The sequence below is a fragment of the Vombatus ursinus genome, unplaced genomic scaffold, assembly GCF_900497805.2.
Source record: "Vombatus ursinus unplaced genomic scaffold, bare-nosed wombat genome assembly UNPS02011916.1, whole genome shotgun sequence".
Classification (NCBI taxonomy): domain Eukaryota; kingdom Metazoa; phylum Chordata; class Mammalia; order Diprotodontia; family Vombatidae; genus Vombatus; species Vombatus ursinus.
Window position 1 is genome coordinate 416,912 of NW_020951694.1, and position 26,629 is coordinate 443,540.

A 26,629-nucleotide genomic window follows, 5' to 3' on the forward strand; every position below is an offset into this window, starting at 1 on the left:
ACCATCCCTTAACTGTTGATATTCCTCAAAGTTCTGTCCTAGGCCCTTTTCTCTTCTCTTTCTACATTCTTTCTCCTGGTAACCATGTCAGCTCCCATGGTTTTAACCCCAAGTCTTTACCATGAGCCCCATATCACCAATTGTCTATTGGACATTTCAAACTGGAGGTCCCAGAAACATCTTAAACTCAACATATCACAAAATGAATTCACATTCTTCCCTAAACCCTCCCACTTCCCCATTTCTGTAGATGGTACCACCATCTTTCTAGTCTCCCAAGTTTTATACCTTACCAAGGACTCCTCTCTTTCTCTCTCCCCACATATATCCAAACAATTGCCAAATCTTGCCATTTCTACCTTCACAACATTTCTTTTATCTTCTTCCTCTTCATTCACAGAGCTACCACCTTAGTTCAGGCCCTCATCACTCCTCAACTAGATTATTACAACAGCCTCTTAATTGACCTCCCTCCCTAAAATCTCTCACCACTCCAGTCCATCCTACATGCTACTGCCAAAGTAATTTTCCTTAAGTGCAGATCTGATCATGTGATTATCCTGATTCCTATTTTGCCTTTAGCATAAAACATAACCCCCTGTTTAGCTTTTAAAGCTCTACATAACCTGGCCCCAACCTATCTTTCCAGTTTCCCTAGACATCAACCCCCTCTTCTGTATTCTGAGACTCTGGGATCAAGCCTCTTTGTTGCACACAACCTTTCACCTACTGTTTCAGTGCCTTTTCACTGGCAGACCCCATGCCTGAAATGCTCTCCCTCCTTACCCTTTGCCCTATAGATCCCCTCTTTTTAAGCTTAAGCTCAAGACCCAACTCCTGTGCTAGCTTCTCTGTGAAACCTTCTCAGAACCAGTATGTCCCCCACCACTCAGAGTAAAAGTGACCCTTCCTTCCTCAGGTTTTTCACAGCATTCTGAACTATTCTTTGCACTTATCTTACCACAATTATTTGGGGGTACATGTCTTCCTCACCCCCAATATACACAATTACATTGTAAGCTCCTTGAAAGCATGACCGGCATCATATCTATTTTTATATCCCTGTCACAAAATAAAGCGCATTGCAAAAAGTAGGCACTAATAAATGTTTGTTGAGTGTGAAGAGAAAAGACATCCACAAATAATTACAATTCAGGGCAAGGTGTGATAAGGACCATATGAAAAGACACTTAAGTATGAAAAGTTATTCAAATGAAGTAATCAACTATTTCCAAGGCAGTGGTCATCACTCCTTCAAACGGAGAAAATCATCGCTTTTCCAAAACCCTTATATCTCTGTTCTTCCCCTAACACAGCTATTTGAGGTTTCCTTCCCATTTCTTCCATAATTATTTCTGATTCTATACAGTTGCCCTCCCTACAGTTACCCACTCCTGTACCGAATTCCGGGAGTGTCCCTGCTCTCCTCAGAGTGGTCCCCATCTCCTTCTTCCTCTTCATCATCATCACTGCTCTCCACCTCCTCACTAGAAGATGAGTAGTCCATGGCTTTCTTGGGAGGCCGGGGGGCCTCATCTGCCATTCGCTCCTTTAGCAGCACAAAGTCCTTAATTGGAGAAAAGAGGAGGATTCGAGGAGGCTGGGCAGGGGTGCTAGTCCTCAAGATTAGAAGGGTACTAAAGTGGGAAACAGGGGTTCCACACCCCTGCCACAATATGTCTCTTGCACTAACCTCGCCGATTGCTCGCTTATAGCTCTGAGGGGAATCCCAGAGGAAGAAAGGCAGCCAGAAATAGGAGAGAGATTAAAAGAGGTTAGTACTGTAGGAAAAGCCTTCTGACTACCAGTCCCAGTTCTGGTCCCCCCATTTCAATCCTATAGGTTCCCGCCCCTAGAGTTACTAGCTCCCAAGAGGGGTTCAGCAGATCTCATAATGCACTCCTCAAACCCTGTGGTTGGGAGAGCAGCATCTGCCAATGACATTACTCACTGCAGGCCGGCCAGGCCTAGAGCGATGGTCATCAGGTCTGACTTTGTTCCCTGGGGACAGGATGGGAGAATTGTCCAGCTTGGAGGATGCTGGAGATGGGAGTAGGTAGGAAGGAGAGAGTGATGGTGGGAATAGGGATAACTACTTTGTATTCCATTACTCCATGCTGACTCTTAATCATCCCAATCCCTGCTAAAGCTGAAATAGGCTCTCAAGTACTCCCCCTCTTACCACAATCTTTCCTAGCCCCACAGAGGGTAACACAGGATCCTATTTCCCACAGCTATCCATGTATTGGTCTCAGCCTAGAAAATTACTTATGGCAGGGCCTAGGTCTTTGCTACATGTTGTCTACATAAAAGCTTGACAACAATGGAGAAGATGGCTATGATTTTTAATTCCCTTGATTGCCATCTCGTTAGCTATACTTTATTCCCACAATGACCCCTCCCTTCTTTCCCCTCCATCAACTCCTTTTGGTTTAGGGGCCTCACCTCCTACTCGGTTACGTTCTAGTGAGCCAGCCTGTGGCAAGTGGCCATGGGACTGAAGGATGCTGTCTCCACGTTCCCAGCCTGGCTCACTCCTTCGAAGGTCTGGGTTACTGTGACAGATGTAAGGGTTAGGGGAGGAGGGACTAAGTCAATCTTTCCTTATCTCAGTTTGTAGAATTAGCATAGTTGAGGGAACCAGCACCATGGTGGGGTGATCATTACCATGTACGGAGGGGTGAGGGGGTGACAACTCCGTTACCTACTGGTGTTGGGTGGGCTGGGGGGTTGAGTAGGGGGGCCCTGGAGGCCCAGGGGTCACCCACTCTGCCTGAGTTTGCAGGTAGGTTTGCCAGGCGGAGTTGCTTCGGGGTCGGGGAGGGGAGCACGGGGGGGGCGGGGGGGGGGGGGGAGGCTGGGATGGTTAGGCTTGGGCTCCTCCACCCCCAAGTGGGAGACAGCATGTCCTCTATATCCCATCCCCTAGCCCATTCCAGCATGGCCATTACCTGGCACAGACAGGTTGTGCTGGCCGGGAACTTCCAGCTCCACTGGTGTTAAGGGCAACGGCAATGGATGAGGTCCTCTGGGGAACCTGAAGAATGGTAAGAAGTGTCAGAGGCAGCACAGGAAAGGAAGGAGGGGATGGAGGCTGAGCTGAATGAATCTATATATATCCTTCCTTATGACCTCTCTTCCACCTTCCATTTTTATTTTTTTCCTTTCCTGTACTCTTTCTTGCTTACTTCTTATTTCTCCCACTCTTCTTCTCTTCTTGCCGTTCCTTTATTCCTTTCCCTGGGAAAGCGTGCTGGATTAGCTTCAAGGCTACACTTACCTTAGGTGGGGCCTCACTGTCTGCTCGATTCCAAGGTGGGGGGGCTGGTGTGGGGCCAGGACCCTCAGAAGTGGGGTCTGAATTTTGTCGGATGATGGCTCCACGAGAGGCGGGAGTAGCTGTGGGTGGGGGGGCAGTGGGGTCAGGGTCATGAGCAGCAGGGAAGGCAGCCAGGTTTCTAGTGGGTTGATCTTGTAGGGATTGAGAACGGGGCACAGGTGCTGCATATGGCTTCAGTGGGACCCGATGCGCAACGAGGCTCTGCAGGAAAAGAAGGGAAAAAAAACCTTTGTGGTTTATCCACACTCTCCACCCAGCCAAGAAAGGAAGGAGGAGTGAGCCTGGGGCAGGAGCTCTGGCTTCTATCTAGAGTATCTTTCTCCTTCCTCCTCCTCCTCCCTCACCCTCTAAATTACCCTTCTGATAGTTTGGGGCTCTTGGTATTTATTATGTGTGAGAAAATGGCAAAAGCAGAAAAAGAAACACACAGAAACAGTTCTGTGTTTTTATGTATATCTGTAGGTATATCTGGATAAGTCTCCTTATGCACTTACTAGCATCTGAAGGTATCTGTAAAAGTAAGCTATATCTCGTGGAGTCGTGCACATGAGTGAGTGAGTGAGTGAGTGAGTGAGTGAGTGTATGTGTGTGTGTGTGTGTGTGTGTGTGTGTGTGTGTGTGTGTGTGTGTAGGGGAAGGTTAAGACTTACTTTGTGTGGTCCTTCCTGGGGCTCCACAGGCCTCTGCATAGGTGGGGTTGGGGAAAGGGGGCCAGAAGGCCCAACAGGGGCTTGTGGGGGACTGGGATCTGGTCCTGTGCTGTTTGGCTTAGGCTTGGCCAGGGGTGAATTCTGTTGTTTGTTCATTCTTGTCCTCTCCTCTACCTGTGAAGAGGTGGGTAGGGGCAGGTGTCAGAATAAAATCTGTTTCTACTTCCCCCCCTTTCTCCCTATGGTTACAGAACCCCAGCCCTCCCCTCCTCACCACCCCCCCTTTTCTTTAGTTCTTGGCTCCTTTCCACAACTCCCTCAGTCCTTTCATCAGACCCCAAGGACAAAGACCAGAACCCAAGTCTTAGGGAGTGGCGGATAAGACCCTACGGGCTGGCTGCTTGAGGGTCAGAGGAGAATTCAGAAGGGTACCTCTCGGGCCCAAGCTGGCTTGTCAGCAGGGTTAGCACCCCGGCTATAGTGGTACAGGGGTTTTTTGTCTCCTGGTGCCGGTGGCTGCTGCTGCTTCTGGAGCTGTTGCTGCTGCAGGGACTTGAGATAGGCATGCTCCTGCTGCAGCTGCCTCTGAAGCCGCTCTGACTGTCGCTGTTCCTCCAGCTGTTTTCGCTTGTATTCCTAGTGCCATGGTGGGGGAAAGGAAAAGGAGATTCAGTACTGAAGGAGTAGTGGATTAGGGATGCCCTCATGAGGCTGGAGAAAACAAAGGCTCTCTTCTTTCCAAATGCCTAGAGAGGTGGTTCTCCCCTGCAGTCTCACTGGAACCTTTTCCCTGTCTCCATCTCCTATTCTAAGCAAAGAAGCCCTGAAGTCCACCCTACCACCCGTCCCAAAAGGAAATAAGGTAGTGGATGAAGGACCCCATTACCAGCAGCAGGGCCTGTTCCTGGAGCAGCTGTTGCTGAAGGATCTCAAGCTGCCGCCGCCCTCCCTCCAATTTAGGCGGATATACTCCTGGGGGGGGGAGGGGGCAGGGGGCAGGGAAACAAAAGCAGGAGAGAAAAGAGAGGGAAACAAGAGGACAGGAGGTGGAGGGACAGGAAAGGAGAAAAAGAATACAGAGGAGAGAGGATATGTGTATGGAGGATGGGGGGGAAATAGGATAGTAAAGGTAATGTGATGGGGATGCAAGAAAAAAGGAGTAGGGGATAAGAAGAAAGCAAACAGGCAGAAGGGGTCAGAATGGATGGGCCAGGAAGATATAGAGAATTTAGGAAAAGGAAACAGAGACAGGGGAAGACAAGGGAGCCAAGGGTAAGGGGGTGGTGGGGTGGTAGGAGAGAACACACAGAGAGAAAGAAAGAGATAGTGAAGCTAGAAAAAAGACAGAAGAACCTGGGGCGGGGCAGGGGGATAGGAAAGGAGGTATGGGGAGCAGGGGAAGTGGACAGCAGAAGCCAGGGGGGTGTGCACAGGCGTGTGCATAGGGGGACCGTACCTGTTCTCGCTCCGCTTGACGGCGTTCCTCCTCCCTTCGAAGGGCTTGCATGTCCTCTAGTCGCTGCTGCTCCTTCTTCTCCTGCAGCTTTCGCTGCTCCCGATCTCGACGTTGTTGCTGTAGGGTTGGGGAGGAGAGGAAGAGATCAACCAAGACTATATGAGCCTAGATACTGCCCACATCAACTTAGCTAAGTCAAGTAATGGGAAGAGCCCTGATTTTCTTTCTCAAGGAACCCTCCAAGAATACTGGAGACTAATTCTAAACATCGATGGGAGGCAGATTTAGACTCACTTTTACAGAATTAATCCAAACACTGAGTGATCTCAGAGGGCTAAGATGGAGGGAATGCAAGCAATTATTTCCTTTCTTTTTGGGTTGAGGAGATACTGGTTATTCTTGGGGGGGGGGGGAGTTTGAAAACTTTAGTGTTAGACTTCTGTATCCTGATGACGGGCAATGTCCAAAAATATTCCTAATCAGGACACCCACAAAGACCACGTGGAACAGGCTCTAAGATCAAGGAAAGCATTCTCTTTAAAGACACCAGGCACAAAAAGACGGGAGAACCACAGTAAAGCCTCATTAATCAGGTCCAAACTCATTTAGAATTTCTGATGACTAAGGCTCAATTCTATATCTTTTTGATCTCTAGGAAGAAAATATTTGCTAAGAAAATTAATAGTGTTAGCCTGTGTGGACTTAAAAGAACAATCTACTTTGGAAGGCTGGTGTAATAGATCAAAAAAACTAGAATGAAAGCCACTTCTGCTACTTGCTTTGTGTGTCATCTGAAGGAATCCCTTATCTTTTCTAGTCTAAATTTCCATGTCCATAAAATAAGAGAACTGAATTAGATAATCACTAAGGTTTCTTTCAGCCTTAAATTCTGATGGTCCTAAAATGACTTAAGCCTATTTATCTAGAAGCAATTAATGGGATAATTACAAATGATCCTCAATAATTCTTTAAAAAACACAAGTGGCAAGATCTCTCCTTGACAATTTTTTGCCATTAGTTTGTAACAGGGTATAGAATAAAAATGTTATTTTTAAAACACCAACTTCTCACTAACTCAGACTTGCCTTTCCCCCAATTAGTCCAAATTGGTATGTGAACCAGACTATATGTTTTCACATCAGGAAAATAGAAGCATTCAGGCAGGACTTCTTTAAAGAGACAATTCCTCCAGAGACTTGGATTCAAGTCCTTGCCATGACACTATCTGGGTGATCACAGTCAAATCACTTAACTTCTTCATGCCCTAGTTTCCTCATCTGTCAAAAATGGAATAAAGACCTTTCTAACCCTTTTCATGTGCTGTGTAAATATAACTGTTATTCTCTAATTCCAGGGGTGCCAGTCTTGCTTTAATTCATCATCAGGATATCCCTGCTGAGCAGCTTCCAGGCTTTCTCAGTGGGTATGATTTTTGCTCATGCTCTTTCGTAGAGACTCCACAAAAGAGCCATCCCATATGTGGGAGGCATCTCTCCAGATCTTACAGTTCATGGGTATAGAATTCTGGTTGTCCATTTGTCTTCCTTCACTCGCATCACATGACCCACATAACTGGCCTAATTCCTTTTATCATCACATATTTTTCTTGGTGATATCTTTCATAACATGGAATTATTATTAATATTAACGGTGGAAATGATAATTAAAGTACTATTAAGTGTTTACAGATCACTAATCACTTAATAAGACAACTGACTGGGATGGTTAGGAAGGGGCAAAGGAACGTTAAGATATTAAAATGGAAGAAAATTATTGAATGACAACCAGTGACACTGTCAATCAATGGAGAAATAGAATATGGATGATAAAAAAAGTCAATTTTTAAAAATTGAAGTGAGGTGCATCTGTAAGGGGTCTATATGACTCAGAATGCAGGTAATGCAGCAATGAAGTCATGTGGGGTCAGTAGGGAGGGAGATGAAACTAAGCATCTGCCAATTTTCTTTGTTAATGGAGAACAGTGGAAAAAGGAATCTTAAGAAAGAAATGAGGCAGTAATCCCCGTATTGTAACCTGAGGCTCCTACCTTTGCTACCTCTGCTTACAACAGGAATGGGATCTAGATTTCAAGTCCCACCCTTTGTCTCTGGAACAATTTCAGAGACTGAGACCCAAGGGAAAAAAATGCCCTTCCCCATAACTCAAGGAATAATAAGGCTGAATAATGGTAACTGATAATGAAGGAGCTGATCAGATAGACTGCAGGGTAGGATGTGGACTAAGTAGAGCACAAACAGCCCAGCCCAACCGTCACTCCACTGGTTCTTCCATCCCAGGGCTCGGCCCCAACCTCCTCAACACGCCGACGCTCTTCCTTCTGCTCCTCAATCCGCTGTTGCCTTTGGTGGAGGAGGTGCTTGATGTGAGCTTCTGGGTCACGCTGTAGCTGCTGCTGCTGCTGCTGCTGCTGCTGCTGCTGTTTCAGGGCCTCTGAGTTGCTCTTGTTTTCCTGCTGAAGACGAAGGAATTCTCGTCGAAGCGTTGATTCACCAGGCACATTCATGATTGAGCTGAGGAAAAAGGAAAGATGAAACTCGTCACATACACACTCCTCTCTCTCTCTCTCTGTCTCCCCTTCATTACATGTCCCTCTTCTCTTGATCCTTCCTAATTTAAGAGCCTTCATCTCCTAGGACTCACTTCTTGCCCCTGAATCTTCATTCCAGTTAGTTAAATCTCTGGTCCTCACCCCTTCACCTTATGCTCTAGTATAGTGCGGTGGAAAGAGCAAGGGATGTGGAGACAAAAGAATCATAAAATAGGTTTAAATCCAAGTTCTTTGAGATATTAGCTTTGTGGGTCCTGTTCATCCCATCTGTCCCATCTTGCTTCTCTCCTTCCAACTGCTATCAACTAATTCTCCCTCCAGGAAGCTTTACTTGGTAACCCTTCCTCATAACTCACTCCACATTCTCTCAGCACTTATGGATTTGCTTACAGTTCTGTTCTATCAGCTTCCTAAGATTAGGGCTCCCCTATGTTCTACAAGACCACTACCTCTCCCATGAGCCTAAGGTATAACCCTTTCCCACTCTGCCAGTTTACCTTGGTTCTCCTTCCTCTCCGTGGCTGTCATCTTCCTCTTCGCTGCCACTGTACTCATATTCTGTCTCCTCTGCAAGGGAGAAATTACTACTGATTTCCTCAACTGCCCCATGCAGTTCCCCTCACCCTAACCTAGGAAGACCTGATAAGATCAGATAAATACTGGGCTAGATCAAAGGGAGACCATCTTTAGCTCTGCACTTGGCTGCCTACCCTCTTCCACATAGAGGCCTCAAGTGTGGGACCAAGGCAAAAACCCAGGATATCATGGAGCTGAGTCAGCAGTTGGCCTGGGTTAGGTGTTAAGAATCCTACAAGATCGCAGGGGTCTCTAGAGTTCAAAGCTCATGACTGGGCATTCCTTAGAGTAGCAGGGAAGGAGCTAAGGACTGTTGAGCAAAGAAAGCCCAGGGCTGGTCATGATAATGAACAAGATAATTGGACACTGAAATTTTCCAGGGATATCCCCATCCTTCACCCCCATTTCCCCTACTGACCCTTCTCGCCCCTTTTCTTTCGAGAACGGTCAATGTGGTCCTTAAGCTGAATTCGGACCTGTCGCTCTGTGGGCTGGTCTCGGATGAAAGGGAATTTGAGAAGCTGCTCAGTGGGTGGGCGGCTCAGGTATGTTTTGATGAGACATGTATCAATGAAGTCAATGAATTTCTTAGACCTGAAAATGTTTAAAGAGATATATTGGGAAGGAAGGGACCCCAGACCTCAAATTGGGGACAGAAGTTGACAAATCTGAATGAACAGTATCCTCAGAAACTCAAACACACTTTAACAAACTACCTAATTCTTAATACTACTTCACTAATTTAGTGCTTTAAGGTTTTGAAAGTTCTCATGTTATCCCTTTCTTCACGGCATTACCCGGTTATGGGGCCCATGCTGCTCTTCACACTCTAGGGTTTACTCAACTCTAAATATATAAAGATGGAAGGGAGGTTCTAGTCTTATCTTCACACCCTCCCCTGCTGAGCCCACATTTCCTAAAGGCACCTACCATTTCTTAGACTTCAGCTTCGGCGGGGGGTTCCGTGGGATGAGGAAGAGGGCACGCATGGGGTGCATGTCACATAGAGCTAGGAGAGTGAGAAGGACCACAAGTCCTCACACATCTCCCCTTCTATCCCTGTTCTAACGATTTAATAATCCCCTCCCAGCATGCCTATCTTTGGATTCAGTTGGTGTTAGCCTCCCCTTGAGTCCCTCCCACCTAAAACTTGCCTCCTCCCACTAGCTACTGCCCTGCCCCTGCTTCCTTCCCCATTACTCACGGGGGGCTCCCTCTGCCATCTCAATAGCTGTGATTCCTAGAGACCATATGTCACTCTGCAAGGGAAAGGCCAAAATTATGAAGGCTCCTATTCCGTGACATCCCCCTCCCTTGACATACATATTTTTACATCTTTGTACATTTATTTATTTCTAGGGCCCCTCTTTTCAACCTTACTACCATTCTTTTCTTGGCCCACTCTCTTCTCCAATCTATATTCTTTTTCCTCTCTCCGTGAGTCCTGTACTTCAGTCTGTCCAATCCCATCCAACCCCTCCAATCTCTACCTACCTCAATAGTTCTTTTCTCAATTCCAGTCCCGTTATCCCCCCTCTCCCAGGCACCACCCCCGCCCTTCAGTTTATTCTTTTCCCTAAGGCCTCCAGCTAGTACCCTGTAGTCATAGGTGGCATCAGGATTCTCATCACAGGCGATAACCTCTGGGGCCATCCAGTAGGGGGTACCAATGAATGTATTCCGCCTGCCCACTGTTCGATCCAGCTGGGCACTCACCCCAAAGTCCACTAGGAAGAGGTAAGGAGAAGGAGTAACTGTAATACAACATCCTGTGTGCCTGACCTTGTCTTAAGTACTGTGTGCTACACTTTATCTGATTTCTAAGGAGAGGTCCTCAGGTATCTAGGAAAACATGGAGGAGGGGGACATGAGACAGCTTTGGCTGAAAGGATTACTCATTATGTCCAACTTCTTCAAATGGAAGAATAGACATTGGTAGTAAAGGGAAGATATGAAGAAGAGGAAAGAGTAGAGGGCCTGGGCTTCTAAAGGACATTGGTGGTTTGCCTCAGAACAGAGGAGGAAGAGGAAGACTTTATGATTCTTCTTCAAATGAGAAAGGAACTATTCTACTAGCCTGTCCTAAGACAAGGGAAGAACATCTACCAACTGCCTCAGGAGAGATTTCCATACCTAGCTTAACCTCCGCATTCTCTGTCAGCAGCACATTTTGGCCTTTGATATCTCGATGGATCACTTTGTGGGCATGGAGGTGGGCCAGCCCCTGGAGATGGTAGAGGGGAAAAAGTGAGCTTTTGGTGCCGGTGAGGGCCAAGGAAGGAGAGGGACTGAGCAGACAGCAGGTGGTAAAGTAAACAGCGAGAAGACAAGCTTAGGCAGAACTGAGTGTACAGGTTGGATATTCTCTACCTTAGAGAATGACAATTAAGCCAGACTTGTGGGAAATATAGGGGGAGAGGCATGCTGGGACAGGAAACACTCTTTTATGTCACTTGCATTTGGTAGGTTAGAAGTACAGCAGAGCTGGAACTCTGGAAAAGAATGGGATGACCCCTTGGGTAGAGGGGCTGTCTCCCTCTCACCAAAATAGGAGCCCCCCCTTAGTGCTTATTCTAAAACCCTGTCCACAGAGGTGCTCAGGGAAAAGGAAGTATAGACTGGGGTAGTAGACAGGTTGTGGGGGAAAAAGGAAAGGGAGGGCTTTGTCTCTCACCCTGAGGATCTCCCTGCAAATGTAGGCGATACAATCTTCCTTCAGAGCATTTCCTTTAGTGTTCTTCACCAGATCTGTCACAGAACCAGCACCACAGAACTCCATGACCAGCTACAGACCCAGGAGGGAGCAAGCAGAAGGATGAGTCATTAATCAGGTAGATCCTCTCCCTTAGCAATCAGGGAAGGACACAAGGCTCAGTAAGCCACTCTAGACCCTATTCAGGTCTTGGGGCTAGATGATGACCTGGGTTGGAGACCATCATCAGGTAATATGGGGAGCTTTGTGCCAGCAGCAATCTATTGAGCAGTTTCCTAGGATTAGGAAAGAAAGGACTAAAGGACAGGGAGGGGAAGAAGGTGACAAAACAATAGGGAGAGCAACTAGACAATGTGAGTCTAGCGGCAAGAAATTCAACTAGAAAATGATGGCATAGAATAGGCCTAAATAATAGCAAATTGTTTCAACTAACGGGGAAACAGATAAGTCAGTGAGATGAGGAATATCTATCCTAAGAGAAATTTCAATATATTCAGCCAGAGGAAGGACCATTAATTCATAGCATCAGAGATCTTAGAGGCCTAGAACTGAGCAGGAATGTCCTCTATAATAGAGGTGTCAAATGCCCCTCAAATCAGATTAAAACGTAACTGGGAAATGTTTAACAAAGTAAATAAGACTACAATAAAACACAGATAACGTTTGTTAATTTGTGATTAGAAAATCACAAGTCAATATTGGACCTGTAGGGATCCATTTCTATTTGAGTTTGATAGCATTCATTAAATTGCTATCCAGCCTCTACTTGAACCCCTCCTGGGAGGGAAATTGACTACCTTGACAGGTCAGTCATTCAACTTTTGGATAGTTCTAATTGTTAAGGAAGTTTTTTTTTTACATCAAATCTCTTGGCAACTTCCACTTATTGTTCCTAGTTCTGTCTTCCTATGCCAAGCAGAAGTCCCTAAATACAATGGCCAGTGCAGGAATGGAATCAATGACTCCTGTGCCATTAGCACTATACTCTAACCTCTTGAGTTAACCAGTCTTAACTCATTCAATACAATTCAATAAACACCTGTGCAGTGCAGAGCTCTGTGTTGGGGAAGATAAAAGGTCAGACACAGTTCCTGTGCTTGTGGAGCATAAAGACTAGTAGAGGAATATGACATACACACAGATCATGTAAAACAAAATGGCCAATGCATAAAACAAGATGCAACCAAATTGTGAGGTCTAAGGAGTAGAGGTTGTAGATTCAAAGTAAGAAAGGGATAAAATGAGCTCTGGGAATTTTCCCCTAGGAATAAGGTAGAAGGGAATTGATGGGAGGCAGGGAGTTCATCTCTTTCCAAGAACCACAGGAAATTTAAAAAATTTTACAATTTAAAAAAAATTATCAAGCATTTATTTTTCATCTTCCCACATCTCCATTAGAAAAAAGAATAAATACAAAACCCTTATTACATAAGCACCATCAAACAAAACAAATTCCCACAGTGATCAAAATGTATTTCTTATTTTTTCACAGTAGTCTGTCATCTCTTTGTCATGAGGTGGGAAGTATTCTTCATCAGTCTTCTGGGATCGTGGTTGATCATTACAGTACTCAGATTCTTAAATCTTTAAGAATTCTTTTTTTTTTTTTTTTAACAATACTGCTTTTATTGTGCTCTTAGTACTGCTCATTTCACAGTTCATACAAATCCTCCTATGTTTCTTCAAAGCTGTCCCTTCATTTTTCAGAACACATAGTATTTCACTACATTCATATTCCATAACTTTAACCATTCTCCAACTTATGAGTAATCCCTTAGTTTCCAGTTCTTTGACAGTACAAAAAGGGCTACTATAAATATTTTTATGCTTATAGGACCTTTTCCTCTTTGTCTTACCTCTTTGGGATATATAGGGATATATTCAATGGAATAGCTGGGCCAAAGAGCATGCACAGTTTAATAACTTCTAGGGTACAATTCCAAACTGATTTCAAAATGACTTGACTATGAAGCATTTCTATCAATAGTGCATCACTGTGCCTGATTTCCCAAAGCCTCTCTCTCCTTGTTGGCTTTGTCAATCTGATGGATATGAAGTAGACCCTCAAAGTTACTTTAATTTGCATTTCTTTATTAATAACTTGGGGACAACTAGGTGGTGCAGTGGATAAAGCACTGGCCCTGGAGTCAGGAGGACCTGAGTTCAAATTCAGCCTCAGACACACAACATGTACTAGCTGCGTGATTCTGGGCAAGTCACTTAACCCCAATTGCCTCTTCAAAAAAATATATTAATAACTTGGAGCATAGATACAGTTTCTTCCCTTGAGAACTGCTCGTTCATAGACTTTGACCACTTATCAGGTAGAAAATGGCTGAGATTCTTGAATCAGTTCTTTATACATTTTGGATATAAGACCTTTATCAGAGAAACCTGATGCAAAGATGTTCCCCAGTTAACTATTTCCCTTCTAGTCTTAGCTGCATTGGATTGGTTTGTGCAAAAACTTTTCAATTTTAGGGAATCAAAAACTTATTCCATTTCCACAGTCTCTCTCACTTATTCACTCCTTTGCATCACCAGTATCTATCAGAATACCTTGAAGGTATTTAATAAATATTTATTCAACAGCTGAACTTCTGGATACGTTCCAGGTTCATGCTCTCTAATATGCCAGAAAAGAGCATCAGATGAAGTTCAAGTCCTGCTTTCTCTGTCAAGTCCTGCTTCTCTTGCCTACATTAATTTCTTCCTTTTGGGAACTCTTACAGCATTTAGGTAATGAACATTTATTACATTTACTGTCTAAACTAACTAGTCATCTTTATGCTTTATCTTCTCCTTGAGAACAAAGAGCAAATCTTAACATGTGGAAAAGGTGTGCAACTGGTCAAATATTTGACAAAAGATGGCAGGGCCTACTAGAAAAGGGAAAACAAAACTCTGAATCTCTTAGTATGATCACCTCTTCTCCTTGCCTCCCCTCAACAAAAGACTGGAGAGCTGTGAGTTGATTTAGGCAGGATGAATAGGCTAGGGGCAGGTAGATGGATAGAGCTCCTGCCTTGGAGTCAGGAGGACCTGAGTTCAAATCCGGCCTCAGACACTTGACACTCACTAGCTGTGACGCTGGGTAAGTCATTTAACCCCAATTGCCTCACCAAAAAAGAAAAAAAAGAAGAAGAGTTAGCCGAAGGCCTCTTATGAATGTTCTGAATGATACTATAAACTCTTCAAGGAGCCGAGTATCACTATACTTGGGTCCCAAATCTCAGTTCTGCCAATTACTATAACGTAACTACTTTATGATAGTGAGGGACAGGGGTGTGGTGGGGGTGGAGCAGGAGAACAGCCAACGTAGCCTTTAGTAAAACAATGGGAATTTTGTGGGAGTTACTAAATGTTTAAGTCCTTTCTGCTAAAATGGAAGATGGATGGGGGATGGCCCTGGCCCTTCCCCTTCACAGTCTTTTTACTTTACAAAGATCGTTAATTAGTGCTTATTAAATTCCAATTAGTGTACCTACTACATACTTAAAGTACAGATCTTGTCATGTCACTGTTCTGCTCAAAAATGTTCAGTGGTTCTTTACTGCTTCCTACAATTCATTTGCTAGTAATGTCCAATAGGAACCACTTGACCTTTCTATCTCATACTACCTCCATCTTCTGTACTATATATTTCAGCTAAATGGGATAACTAGCTCTCCCCCAAACACATTGTATGCTTTCCTGCTTCAGGGTCTTTGTTCATGCCATTCCATATGCTTGGAATGTGAGTGAAAACCATGGTGAATGTAGACTCCTAAGACTTGAATTCAAATCCTGACCGTACCGTGTACCTCTGTGACCTTAGGCAAGCCACTCAGCAATCCAGACCGTAGTTTTCTTATAAATTAAGGGCTCCAAACCAGGTGGCCTTGAAGGCTTTTAGCTCTCTCTTGCTTTCCTTCCCCACTCCTGAACCCTTACCCATTCTCTAAGTTTAGATGCAAAAGCTGGCTCTTTGACGCAGCCTTTCCCCAGGCATAGAAGCCAGGACCAACCTCCCTGGCATATGCTACATAATACAGGGATTGCTGTATGTGCTTCTTCTCTCCCAGCTACCCAGAACGGGACTGCGCAGCAGGTGACTAACAGACATTTGCTGAACTGAATTAAGAATGATGCAAAGTTAAAAAGCCCCTAACCGTGAATAAGTAAGCTCAGTGGGACCTTAGGGAGCTAACTCTTCATTTTACAAGTGAAGAAACTGAAGCCCCAGGAAAAGAAAGTGTCTGGAGTCACATTCTGGTAATCAGCAGAACTGAGACTGAGATCCAAGTAGGTGATACTCAGTCCTTCAAGAGCTTATAATAGCTAGAAAGAAGAACACATGCACATACAATAAACAAAGACCAAAACAATATAATCCATGTACTTTTACATATAATTTCAGGATGTTCCACAGACCATATACAGTATCTGGTTGTGGAGAAGGGAAATACTAGCTGAGCTGAGTGATGGGGAGAAAAGAATAGACTCCAGATTCTTTCACTTAGCTACGTATAGAAAAAGTGTGTTTGGAAGGGTGGTCTGAAGAGTTTGGTTTGGGGTTTGGCTTACCCAGAGCTGGTCATCATTTCCCGGGGGGCTTTTTTTGACAAAGGCTCCATAGTATGTTGCAATGTTGCGGTGGTGGGAATATTTTTTCAGCATATTGATTTCTTGTTTGATCTCTTCCTCTTCATCCTAATTGAAGTAAAAGAAGGTGAATCCTGCAGTTTTCTCCAATTTCCCTTCCCTGACCCCTCCCCCCCACTATCCTGACCTCTTTACCTCTGTGACATCCATGACCTTGATGGCAGCCAGCTGCCCTGTCTTCACATGTCGACCCTGGGGGACAAAGAAACATGAATGATCTAGGTATTACTTAGAGGGTAGAGCACAATGCTAATAGTCAAGCTTATGTAGCTGATTCCCATATGGGTTACTTAGCTTTGAAAGAAAAGGTATTATCATCTAACTATTGGTTATAAATGGGACAAGAAAGGGAAGATGTGAGGCTCCTTTCTTCAACTTCAGGTAAAAGAAGTACGAGGATATTTACCTTTTGGAATAATGTGATGTCTGGGGTAGGGGAATAAACAAGACCCTATGCCTCAAGATGTAGGAAGCTGACTGGGACAATATGCAGGGGAGGGAAAGGGCATCCTGCCTCACCCTCTTCTGTTGCTGTCCAAATGCTTTCTATCCCACTGCAGCAAGACCGTGTATAAAGCCTTGACTCGTTTCCTGCATCCCTCTCTCTACCCTAGTTTGTGAGACATCTTTCCAAGTTTTTGTTGTTGAGGTGGGGAAAAGAAAAAAAGGCAGAGCTGAAATGCTCTAGAAATGACAAAAGGGATATAGATAAAGATACCAAGGAAAGACACTACTGTCTTTATAGACTGGGTCCCACCATTCTTTCTGCTCCCCTTGCCTTGCCACCAGCCAAGCATTCTGAAGTAAACCTTCCAAAGCTCTTACAGGGAAAACTCAGTGTCTGAAGTTTCCTAAAGAGGAAAGCAGAGTAAGACAGTCCTCACAGGCATAGACACAAGAACTACTAGTCCTACAGGTTATTTTTACTCTCAGCAATGATTTAAGACCCTAGCACACAGTAGCAGGGAGAATATAGAAATTCTATTTCCATAGCAACAACAAAGAACTTTTGGGAAGGGGTGTGTGCACACCTCCTTAAATCTACAAGGAAAATATGATATATGTGTATGGGAAGAGAGGTACAGGAGAAATGTAGGTGGTCCCAAATGATCCAAAAACGCACACTCTCAGATTCAGAACCTCCTTCCCCATATGACATCACAGTCACTATAGGCACAACTGGTGGCACCCCCAGTTTGATGAATGTGAAAACTAAAACTCAGAGAGGTGAAAACGAAAACATCTTCTAGGTGACACACAACTAGTAAACGGTAGAGTCAGAACTCAAAATCATGTCTTCTGAGTTCAAGTCCACAATATGGACTAGATTTTTTTTTTTCCTGAAGGATCATGCTTTAAACCCAAATCACTCTGGCTCTCATTGACTGACCAACAATGGGTCCCAGGCCAAGCCCCACTTGGTCACTGTTTGGACCCTGACATTGGCTCAGAGTGAATGTAAATAGCAATTGTTTCTGTTTTGGCCAGAAATTCTGAGGGTCTTCCTCTCCTAGATTGATTTTTTTTTTTTGACTAGGTGAAAGAGGCCATTCTCTGCCTCATTTCTTACCTAGCCTAAATCACTGAATGGGTGTTGCCTCAGTCAAAATAAGACCTGTTAAAGACTTTAGCTTAAAAAGGCCAAGGTCTCCTATTTCATCCAGGGCCATGTCTATCTAATCTATATCTTGCCACTGGACCCAGATGGCTCTGCAGGAGACAGTGAGGCTGGTGACTTTACACAGTCCTGCCCCGTTTAACTCCAATTCACTTGTATGTCATGTCATCACCTCCCTGATGTATGGTCCCCTTTGAGAACAAAGGACAAACAACAACCATAACAGCTTTCTACTATACCTTGTTATTCCTCAATTAAACTGATATGTTACCTTTTATGTTAGGAAAGCAGAATGTTTGATTCAAGTTATTCTTCTTAGTGAAAATGTGTTTATAGTGAGCTATCTACTCTCATTGGTCTCTCTTGTGTCCATTCTTATATGAATAATGGAGATATCAGTCTATAAAAACACTGTTTCTGTGGGAGGAATTAAAGTAACTTATGTAGAGAATCAAACCCAACACAAATCCTGAGTATCCATGAGCACACACACACACACACACACACACACACACACTTCCTCATCTTCACTTCCAAACACAATAATTGTTTCCTCTCTGGGCCTCAGAGTTTCCTTATATATAAAATAAGAGGATTGGGTTAGATGATCTCTAAGGTTCCATCCAGTTCTTGTGAACACATACCTCTCCTCCCCAATTCTAGTTCTGGATTTGCTCTCTTTTCCATCATGGCACAGCCTGCCCAGCTCCAGACCTGTTTCTAATATATGTCAGTACAGGATCTGTACTAACCTTATCTGAGGAGGGAGGCCAGCAAAAAGCTGAATCCTTTCCCCAATCTCTTTTTTTCCTCTGATCCCCATCCTTCTTCCTTTTCCTAAGGTCTCCCAATTCATGTGTTTTACACATCAAGTTTTCTCAATCTTTGGGAAAAGGTCCCATTTTCTTTACAGTTTTTCTGAAGAGTCCTCTAGAGTCTTACCTTATACACTTGTCCATAGGTACCATTGCCGACCACTTCTACCAGCTCAAAGATCCCTGCAGGATCCTGGAGGAGTAGGGGAATGGGAGGAGGAAGACAAAAAGAAATATCAGAACTAAAGGAACATAGATTAAGGTTGAGTAAAGCTGAAAGTATGTCCAGTCTGGGCATGGGATTGACAATTCCCAGAGTTGGCAAGGTGGAGGGAGGGAACAATTACACAGCTGCCAGAATAATCATCTGGGTCTGGATGGGTCTGACCATGCTACTTTTTTTTTTTAAACTCAAAAACAATCAATGGTCTCTTATTGACTTTAGGAGAAAACACAAACTTCTTAGAATCTGGCATTTAGAGTCTGCCACAATCTGGCTTCAGCCTACCTTTATCTTTTCAGCCTTATTTCGTATTATTCCCTTTCAAATACTATAATCGAGCTAAATTGGGCTTCAGTTCTGCACAATGAACATGCCATCCTCCACCTGGATGTATCCTCACAGGCTATTCTCCTTTGCCAAGAATGCACTCTACTCTTTATTAAAATGATTCCATTCCTCAGCTCAAGTATGACCTCCTCTGTAAAGCCATTCCTGATTCTCCCAGCTGAAGGTAACTTCACATTTTTGCAGAACACATTGTCTAGTATGTCTCCTTTATCCTAATCATGCTCTATGTTGTATTATACTTATTCGTGTATGGGTTGTATCCTTGTTGTACCCAAGTTGGAATGTAAGCACTATGAAGCCAAGGACTGCAACTGGCTATGTAATTTTCATCTTTGTATCCCCAACCCTTGGCACAATGTCTGGCACAAAGCAGGCACTTAATAAATATTTTTCAAAATTGAAAAGAGTTTATCCAAGGGCTAATGGAGTATGGGAACTACTGGTGATTAGTGATTCTCCTATGCTGCTCTGAAGACTTCCCAGTGCCCTTGTGTGATTTAAGAAGACGGCAATGTTGAGAATATCCCTTAGCAGTCTTTTCTAAAACAACATCAGCAATAATAACACAAGTGTTAAGGATGCATTCTGTGTTTATATCACATTGATTTTCAGTCTACAACTTCTCTCTTTCCTATCCAATAAGCCTTCACTTGTAACAAAGATTAAAACCATGGCAAGTTACTTAACTTTTTTCAGCCTCAGTTTCTCCATCTGCAAAATGGATAAAGCACCTACCTCTCAGAATTGTCCTGAAAGGATCAAATGAGATAACAAGCATTTATTAAGTGCCTTCTACATGCCAGGTACTGAACTAGGTGATAGGGATATAATGACAAAAAGTGAAATTTTCCTTAATCTCAAGGAGCTGACCCTCTATCGAGGAAGACAACATATGCACACAAACCTATACAAGGCATCTGGGGAGAAAGGGCACTGGGAAAGGGGTGGAAATCAAGAAAGGTTTCCCGTAGAAGTTGGTGTTGAGCTGAGTCTTGAGAGAAGTAAGGGAGTCCATGAAACCAAAAGGGAAGGTGGTGACCTCCGAATCCAGGGGCTAGCCTGTGTAAAGGCAGAGGCAGATCCTGGAGAAGGGAGAGGGGAGATGGGTAGGGAGACAAATCAGGATTACTGTCCAACAAAAAGATGATGCAGAACAGAGTGGATATATGAATAGAGAGAAGAGGATGTATTCAGGAGATGTCATAGAAGTATAAACTGCAAGATTCAGGATCTAGTGCGAGGGAGCAGGAGTAGTTAAAGACATTGCTGATGTGGTAAGCCTGGGCTACTGCAAAGTCACTTCCAAATGCCTCATAGATATCTTAAACTGAAGGTCCCCAAAATATCTTAAATGTTGTTGTTGTTCAGTAGTGTCCCATTCTCTGTGATCCCATTTTGGGGTTTTCTTGGCAAAAGATACTGGAATGATTTGCTATTTCCTTCTCCAGATCATTTTATAGATGAGGAACTGAGACAAACAAGGTTAAGGGACTTGTCCAAGATCACATAGCTGTCTGAAGCCAGATTTGACCTCATGAAGATGTCCTCCTGATTCCAAGCCCAGTGCTCTATCCATTACGCCAATGTATCATATCTAAAACCAAATTCATTATCTCCTCCCCTCTTCCTAATTCTCCTATTCCTGCCAAGGGTATCACCAGCTTCCAGACTGATCCAAGCTTGAAAACTCAGTGTCATCCTCGACTTTTCACTTTCTTACTGCCTACAATCAATCTGTTGCCAAGTCTCATCAATTCTACCTTCACAACATCTCTCCCATAGGTACACATCCCATCAAATTGTGGGATATGAGGGAAAGTACAACCATTATTGAGAAATGGTGGTGGGGAAAGCAGGATCATCAGCAAACTCTCAGTTCTGAGTGTCAGAAGATGGAAGGAAGAAGATGAGAAAGGAAGAGATTTAATAAGAAAGGAAATTTGTTAATTATGAAGCAGGGGTTCTGGAGGACACAGTGGAAAAGACAGGCAGATCTAAAGTGGGACATGGGAGGACTAGGGTAAGGTTTTGATAGATGAAAGTTAAGGGAATGGGCAATTGGAGATCAATTAGAGATGAGGAATGAGGTTTACACAGCAGCAGTGGGAAGGCTTCTGAAACACTGGGATGAGGAGAGTATAAGGACCATTGAGGGGCAGTCCCTCCTAAAGGAAGAATGAGATAAGACTGTTCAAGTTCTGGGCACATGGTGATGTATCCTGTGAGGTCCACTTTATATGGGAGCCTGCTGAAGAAAGCTCTGGGGTACAGAAGACATAAGGGATCTTGTCCTGGCATGGGAAGGGACACACCATAAAGGCCATGGAAGCTGGTTGGCAGGGTCCTGACCCTTTTGAAAGACAAGGTAAATTCTTTGATACCAGGCTTTCTTTTCTGCTGCATCCAGAGGGTGAAGATCCCAGTTCACCGAAAGCAAGGACTCCATAAACTGAATCAGTGAGAGGAGAAGGACTTTTCTTTTCTGCTGCCTCTCTTTCACTGTAACTCTGAGAAATAGACTGGGGCTGGGGGCGGGGGATGTTTATTGCTGTTCGATGTTGTTTGTCCTCCTCAGTTTCATGTACTAGGTGATCCCCAGGGGGAACAGAAGAGTCATGATTGTCTAAGCCAAGATTGCAAGTGGGATGGTGCAGCCAGCCAGCCTGCCATGGAAGCCCTGAGAAACCAATGCCTGAGACTCAAACCCTAGGGGGATTTTGGACTGGGAACTGGGACTGTGCTCTATAGGAACTGAACTAAACTATGAAACTAATAATCCTCTTCTCACCAGAGACTGAGGTGGTACAAGGAGAAAGGACGATTCCTCCCATGTAAGGGGGAGTGTCCCCATAGCAATGGGGTTTCAAGCCATGGTGATCTTACTCCTTTGTCAAAGATAGTATGTAAATATTCCTTTGTCAAAGCCAACATGATTATTGGGGTTAAATTGAACTCAGGTGCTAGGGAGCCCAACTACACTTGAAGGAACACTATCAGAAGGGGCTGAAGCTATTTGCAGAGAGCTTAGACAACCTCAATCCCCTTAATGGAACCAGAGAACCCTGGGGGAAGAGTGAAATCTAACCTACCTGGCCTTCAGGCAGTGAGGGTAAGGCTGGTAAAGCCTCTTCTGGGATAAATTGGGTCCTTTGCTTTTGCAGGAATTCCTAGAGAGATTCTATGCTTGGTACTTTTGATTTCTGAGATACCCTAGACTGTTTAATCCAAGAGAAATTTGGCAATTTTTTCTAGGCTATAAATATACAGTTGATTTTTCCCCCCTGGTGAGTGTTCCCTCACAAGTTCACTGGTGTAATTTTCTAAATTTTTCATTTGTTGATTACTTGGACTGTTTAAGCTCTGATACTTTTTGTATTATTGAATTCTGAATGAATACTGGATAAAAGAGGAATGTATAAAAGTTGACTTAAATTTTAATATTAAAAAAAAAAAAAACTCAGGTCTTGGCAACTAGTCCCATCACTTCCTGGCAAATAGAGGGAGAAGAAATGGAAAGAGCATCAGATATTATATGCTTGGGCTCAAAGATCACAGCAGATGGCAACTGCAGCCATGAAATTAAAAGACACTTGCTCCTTGGAAGGAAAGCTATGGAAAATCTGGACAGTATACTAAAAAGCAGCAACATCACCTTGCTGACAAAGATCCATATAGCCAAAGCAATGGTTTTTCCAATAGGAATGTATGACTGTGAGAGTTGGATTATAAGGAAAGCTGAGCACCAAAGAATCAACACTTTCAAATTGTAGTGCTGGAGAAGACTTTTGGACAGCAAGGAGATCAGAGCAGTCAATACTTAAAGAAGAAATTAATTCAGGCTATTCACTGGAAGGTCAAAAACCAAAGCTAAAGCTGAAATACTTTGGCCACATAATTAGAAGACAAGACTCACTGGAAAAGACTCTGATATTGGGAAAGACCGAAGGCAAAAGGAAAAGAGGATGGCAGGGGACGAGATAGACAGATAATATCATGGAAACGACAAACATCAACTTGGACAGACTTTGAGAGATAGTGGAAGGTAGAAGGGCCTGGTGTACTATGGTCCAGGAGGTCACAAAGAATCAGACACAACTGAATGACAAACAAGGATAGGTATACTAATATGTTCTATATTATTGTGTCCTGTATAAATACAGGTATTAAGTTGTCTGTGATAAATTCGGAATCACTAGATTGCTCTGTCCAGTAGAGAAGTTCATATTGTTCTTTTTGCATTTAAACCGATTTCTACCGCTTACCTTTGGTGAAAGCAAAATGCCATAAACTTCTGAAGTGAAGCTGAGATTCTTTGCCACTTCTTTAACTAAGTCTACTTGTCCTGATGGGTGAGTTTACAATTCCATTTAGTTTGCCCTGGCAGTAGCAAGCATCTATGGGGGAAATTTCAGATTCCTTTTGGGATAAGGGAGGAAATGGCCTGGACCTCTAAGGTGATCGTTTATGCTCGAGGGAGAATTTTAGTGTGCCCTGTGTAGAAAAGGACACATTTTGTGCAGACCCAGGTGGATGGCCTTATGCACTGAGAGAATTAATGGAAGGATTTCCACCCAGGACAGTTCTCATTTGAGAAAGGGACAATGCCAAGTTGACCCCAGGTCCCAAATCCTTGCGGGGGGGAGCTCCACATAGCTTGGAAAGCTCAGTGTGGACCAGGTTTCTGTTCTTAGCTGGAGCCAGTCTTTGCTCTTTCTCTTGCATGTGGATTGAGAAAGACCCTGTAAGGATAAGCAAGCAAAGATATTTCATAAAATTTGCAAAATGCCTTTTATTTTGTTGGCTTATTTAGGAAACTCTGTGAAATGTTCCTTGTTCTGCAAATCCCCAAAATGTTGTATTTAGAGATAACTGTGATTTTTGTCTGTACTTGTGGGACTACATATGATAATGTAACATTGGCTGCTTTGAGACTTTACTCTATAGCACTGAGAATATAAGTGAAAGGACATCATGCCTCCTCAAGACCATAAAGAACAATTCTGAATTTGGGATAAGAACTGTGTAAAAATTATTAAAAAAAAAAAAGCACCCTTGCCTATGTTCTGGGGACAACAAATTTCAAACAGGAAATGAGTACCCCAGACTTCTCTGGGCATGCTCAATTCTAACATGGGGACACCCTTGAGGAGGCCTTTTGAGTATGCCCAGTTTGCCTAACACGTAGCCCACTGCTATCCCAACCACATGGGGCACATGATAGGGTAGCCTCCTTTGCCTATCTTCATCTTTGAAATTGGCAAGACCAACCAGGTTGTCTGCAGAGTTCTCTTTCTGCAGCTCTCTTTTCTGCTGTATCTGGAGTATTAAGATACCATTTTACTAACAACAGGACCTTTAGGTCCAAGAAATGGGCTGGGGGGAGGGGGGAGGGGGGGGTGTAGAAGAGAAGTGTGTTTCTGTTCTATGTTGTCTGTCCTCCTCAGTTTTAGGTGCCAAAGATGATCCCCATGGGATTAGAACTTTGATGGGGCAGCTAGGTGGCGCAGTGCACCGGCCCTGAAGTCAGGAGGATCTGAGTTCAAATCCGGCTTCAGACCAAACACTTGACCCTTACTAGCTGTGTGACCCTGGGTAAGTCACTTAACCCCAACTGCCTAAAAAGAAAAAAAAACTGCAAAAAAAAAAAAAAGTTTGAGCCTTACAGACAGGACTGCAGTAGGTTGGTAGAGCCGAACGAAGCCCTGAGAAGCCAGGGTGCCTGGAACTAGAACCACAGGGGTGTTTGGACTTAGAAATGAGATAATGCCCTGTGGGAGAAGCAAGCTAAGCTATGAACCTAATATTCTTCTTCCTCTCCCTAGAGACTACAGTGGTACAAAGTAGAGGAGAATTATTCCTCCCACATGTCAGGGGCACTATTTAATTTCAGACCTTTAAAATCTGGGTTGAAGAAGACTGCGTAGTATTTTTGTTGTTTAGCCGTGTCTGACTCTTCCTGACCCCATGGACTACAGCATGGTATAATAGATATATTAGAGGCTCCAGAATCTGGAAGACCTGAGCTCAAATCCCACTTCTGGCACATGGTGAGCCTGGGCAAGTAACTTAACTTTTCAGTGCTCTATGCTACTCTCTAAGACAAGTTGCAGAGAATTGGATTGGACTGGAATTTAAGAATACCTCAAAGGACCAAGCTGCATCAATTGACACAGTGTATCCATGAGGCAAAAAATACCGAGTTAAGATTAAAATTTTTATTTCCAAATAAAATTATAATGAAAAATTGCATCAGCTGACACAGCTGGTCTTTCTAGTCTTAACTACATAACCCAGGAACCAGTGTCTACTGGCCTAGACAGTTATCCTTGCACATCCACCACCAATAATTATAAGGTAGAGTTCTTGCTCTTAAAGAGTATGAAGTATATAATCTATATTGGATTGCTTGCCGTCTTAGGGAAGGAGGCTGGGAGGGAGAAAAAATTTGAAACTCAGAATCTTATAAAAAGTGAATGTTGAAAACTATCTTTACATGTAAGTGGAAAAAATAAAATACTATTTACAAAACAAAATTATGAAGGTCAGAAAGAAAAGCATATTAACACAATCCAGAGTGGTATTTTCTGGGCATCTTCAATAGTGTGAGGAGCAATGAGGGGGGGAATATTCTTACTCTAGGGTCCTTTCCTTCCTTTAAAGGGCCAAATGAAAATTCTCCTATTCTAGAAAGCCTTCCCAGATTAATTCTCAGCTAGTTCTATTTCTTTACTTCTCCTTCCCTAAACACCTACATGCAGTAAATACTATATTGGTTCAAGGACCTATGCTTTTGTCAGTGTGGGTATTCATCCCTCCAACTACAGCTACTCTATAACACAGTGGATGATTTTTGAGAGTTGTTATGGTTGAAAAATATCTTACACTGTGGCTAACCTGTCCAAATTTAGCCAGGTGGCTCCCTGGACAACAGACATTGGGTCACTGGGTCCATACTTAAAATCCTGCTAGCCTGGTAGAATTTGCTGAAGGCTTACACTCTATTGACATAGCCTTTGACAACTCTGAGTAATCACACCATGAGGTATGAGTAGAGGATTTTAGTGGAGGATGTACTAAATTAATTTGGTCTCATTAATATGCTTTGTGATTGTGCTTCAGTTTTCCTCCCCAGCTTCCCCAAGTAAGGAAATGATATGTTCTCAACGGGGATACCCATCTTAGAGGGTTTTTCGGAGAGTCAAATGAGAGATTCTAAAGAAAATACATAAATATCTCTTCTTAATATTTCAAAGTTAGGTATACAAGTTTTCCAGACTAGGTCTGAGATTCAGTCTCCTATCTCATTTCTCCTCTACTAGATTCTCTGTTCCCCTGAAATTAGCTCAGTACAAATATCATTCCCTTTGTCCCCTCTTGTCTTCAAGTAGCTTCTCAAAAGATACTATCGGCTCTCATTCTAACCCTCCCCCACTGAGTCTTTCCACTTATTAGAACCATAGAATGCCACAGTCAGAAGAGGCCATCTAATCTGACCTCATTTTTACAGAGGAGAAAATAGGGAAGTGATTTTCCCAAGGTCACACAGTTAGACAGTGATAGAGCCAGGTCCAGAATCCAGGCATCTTGCCTTCCAAACCAGTCAGGATTGCCTCTTTATAGTGTACACACACACACACACACACACACACACACACACACACACACACACACACACAC

The 26,629-nt window shown here is 43.6% G+C and overlaps 1 protein-coding gene across 7 annotated transcripts in view; it reads right to left on the reverse strand.

Annotated features, from left to right (window-relative positions):
* MINK1 (misshapen like kinase 1) overlaps window positions 1–26,629 on the reverse strand; it is a 58,505-nt gene that overhangs the window by 9,155 nt on the left and 22,721 nt on the right. For 2 of the 7 annotated variants that reach the window (XM_027857129.1, XM_027857128.1), the window contains exons 2-21: window positions 18,509–18,574; window positions 16,084–16,140; window positions 15,871–15,996; window positions 11,266–11,376; window positions 10,725–10,815; window positions 10,188–10,318; window positions 9,796–9,850; window positions 9,522–9,600; window positions 9,010–9,185; window positions 8,513–8,582; window positions 7,716–7,977; window positions 5,447–5,563; window positions 4,423–4,626; window positions 3,991–4,164; window positions 3,281–3,541; window positions 2,952–3,037; window positions 2,446–2,555; window positions 1,952–2,040; window positions 1,694–1,717; window positions 1,401–1,567 (exon numbers count right to left, since the gene is read on the reverse strand). In XM_027857129.1, coding sequence (XP_027712930.1) covers window positions 1,401–1,567; window positions 1,694–1,717; window positions 1,952–2,040; window positions 2,446–2,555; window positions 2,952–3,037; window positions 3,281–3,541; window positions 3,991–4,164; window positions 4,423–4,626; window positions 5,447–5,563; window positions 7,716–7,977; window positions 8,513–8,582; window positions 9,010–9,185; window positions 9,522–9,600; window positions 9,796–9,850; window positions 10,188–10,318; window positions 10,725–10,815; window positions 11,266–11,376; window positions 15,871–15,996; window positions 16,084–16,140; window positions 18,509–18,574 — 2,456 coding nt within the window. The remainder of the gene's footprint in view (window positions 1–1,400; window positions 1,568–1,693; window positions 1,718–1,951; window positions 2,041–2,445; window positions 2,556–2,951; window positions 3,038–3,280; window positions 3,542–3,990; window positions 4,165–4,422; window positions 4,627–5,446; window positions 5,564–7,715; window positions 7,978–8,512; window positions 8,583–9,009; window positions 9,186–9,521; window positions 9,601–9,795; window positions 9,851–10,187; window positions 10,319–10,724; window positions 10,816–11,265; window positions 11,377–15,870; window positions 15,997–16,083; window positions 16,141–18,508; window positions 18,575–26,629) is intronic. The other 5 variants (XM_027857131.1, XM_027857132.1, XM_027857135.1 and 2 more) reach the window with 5 other exon arrangements.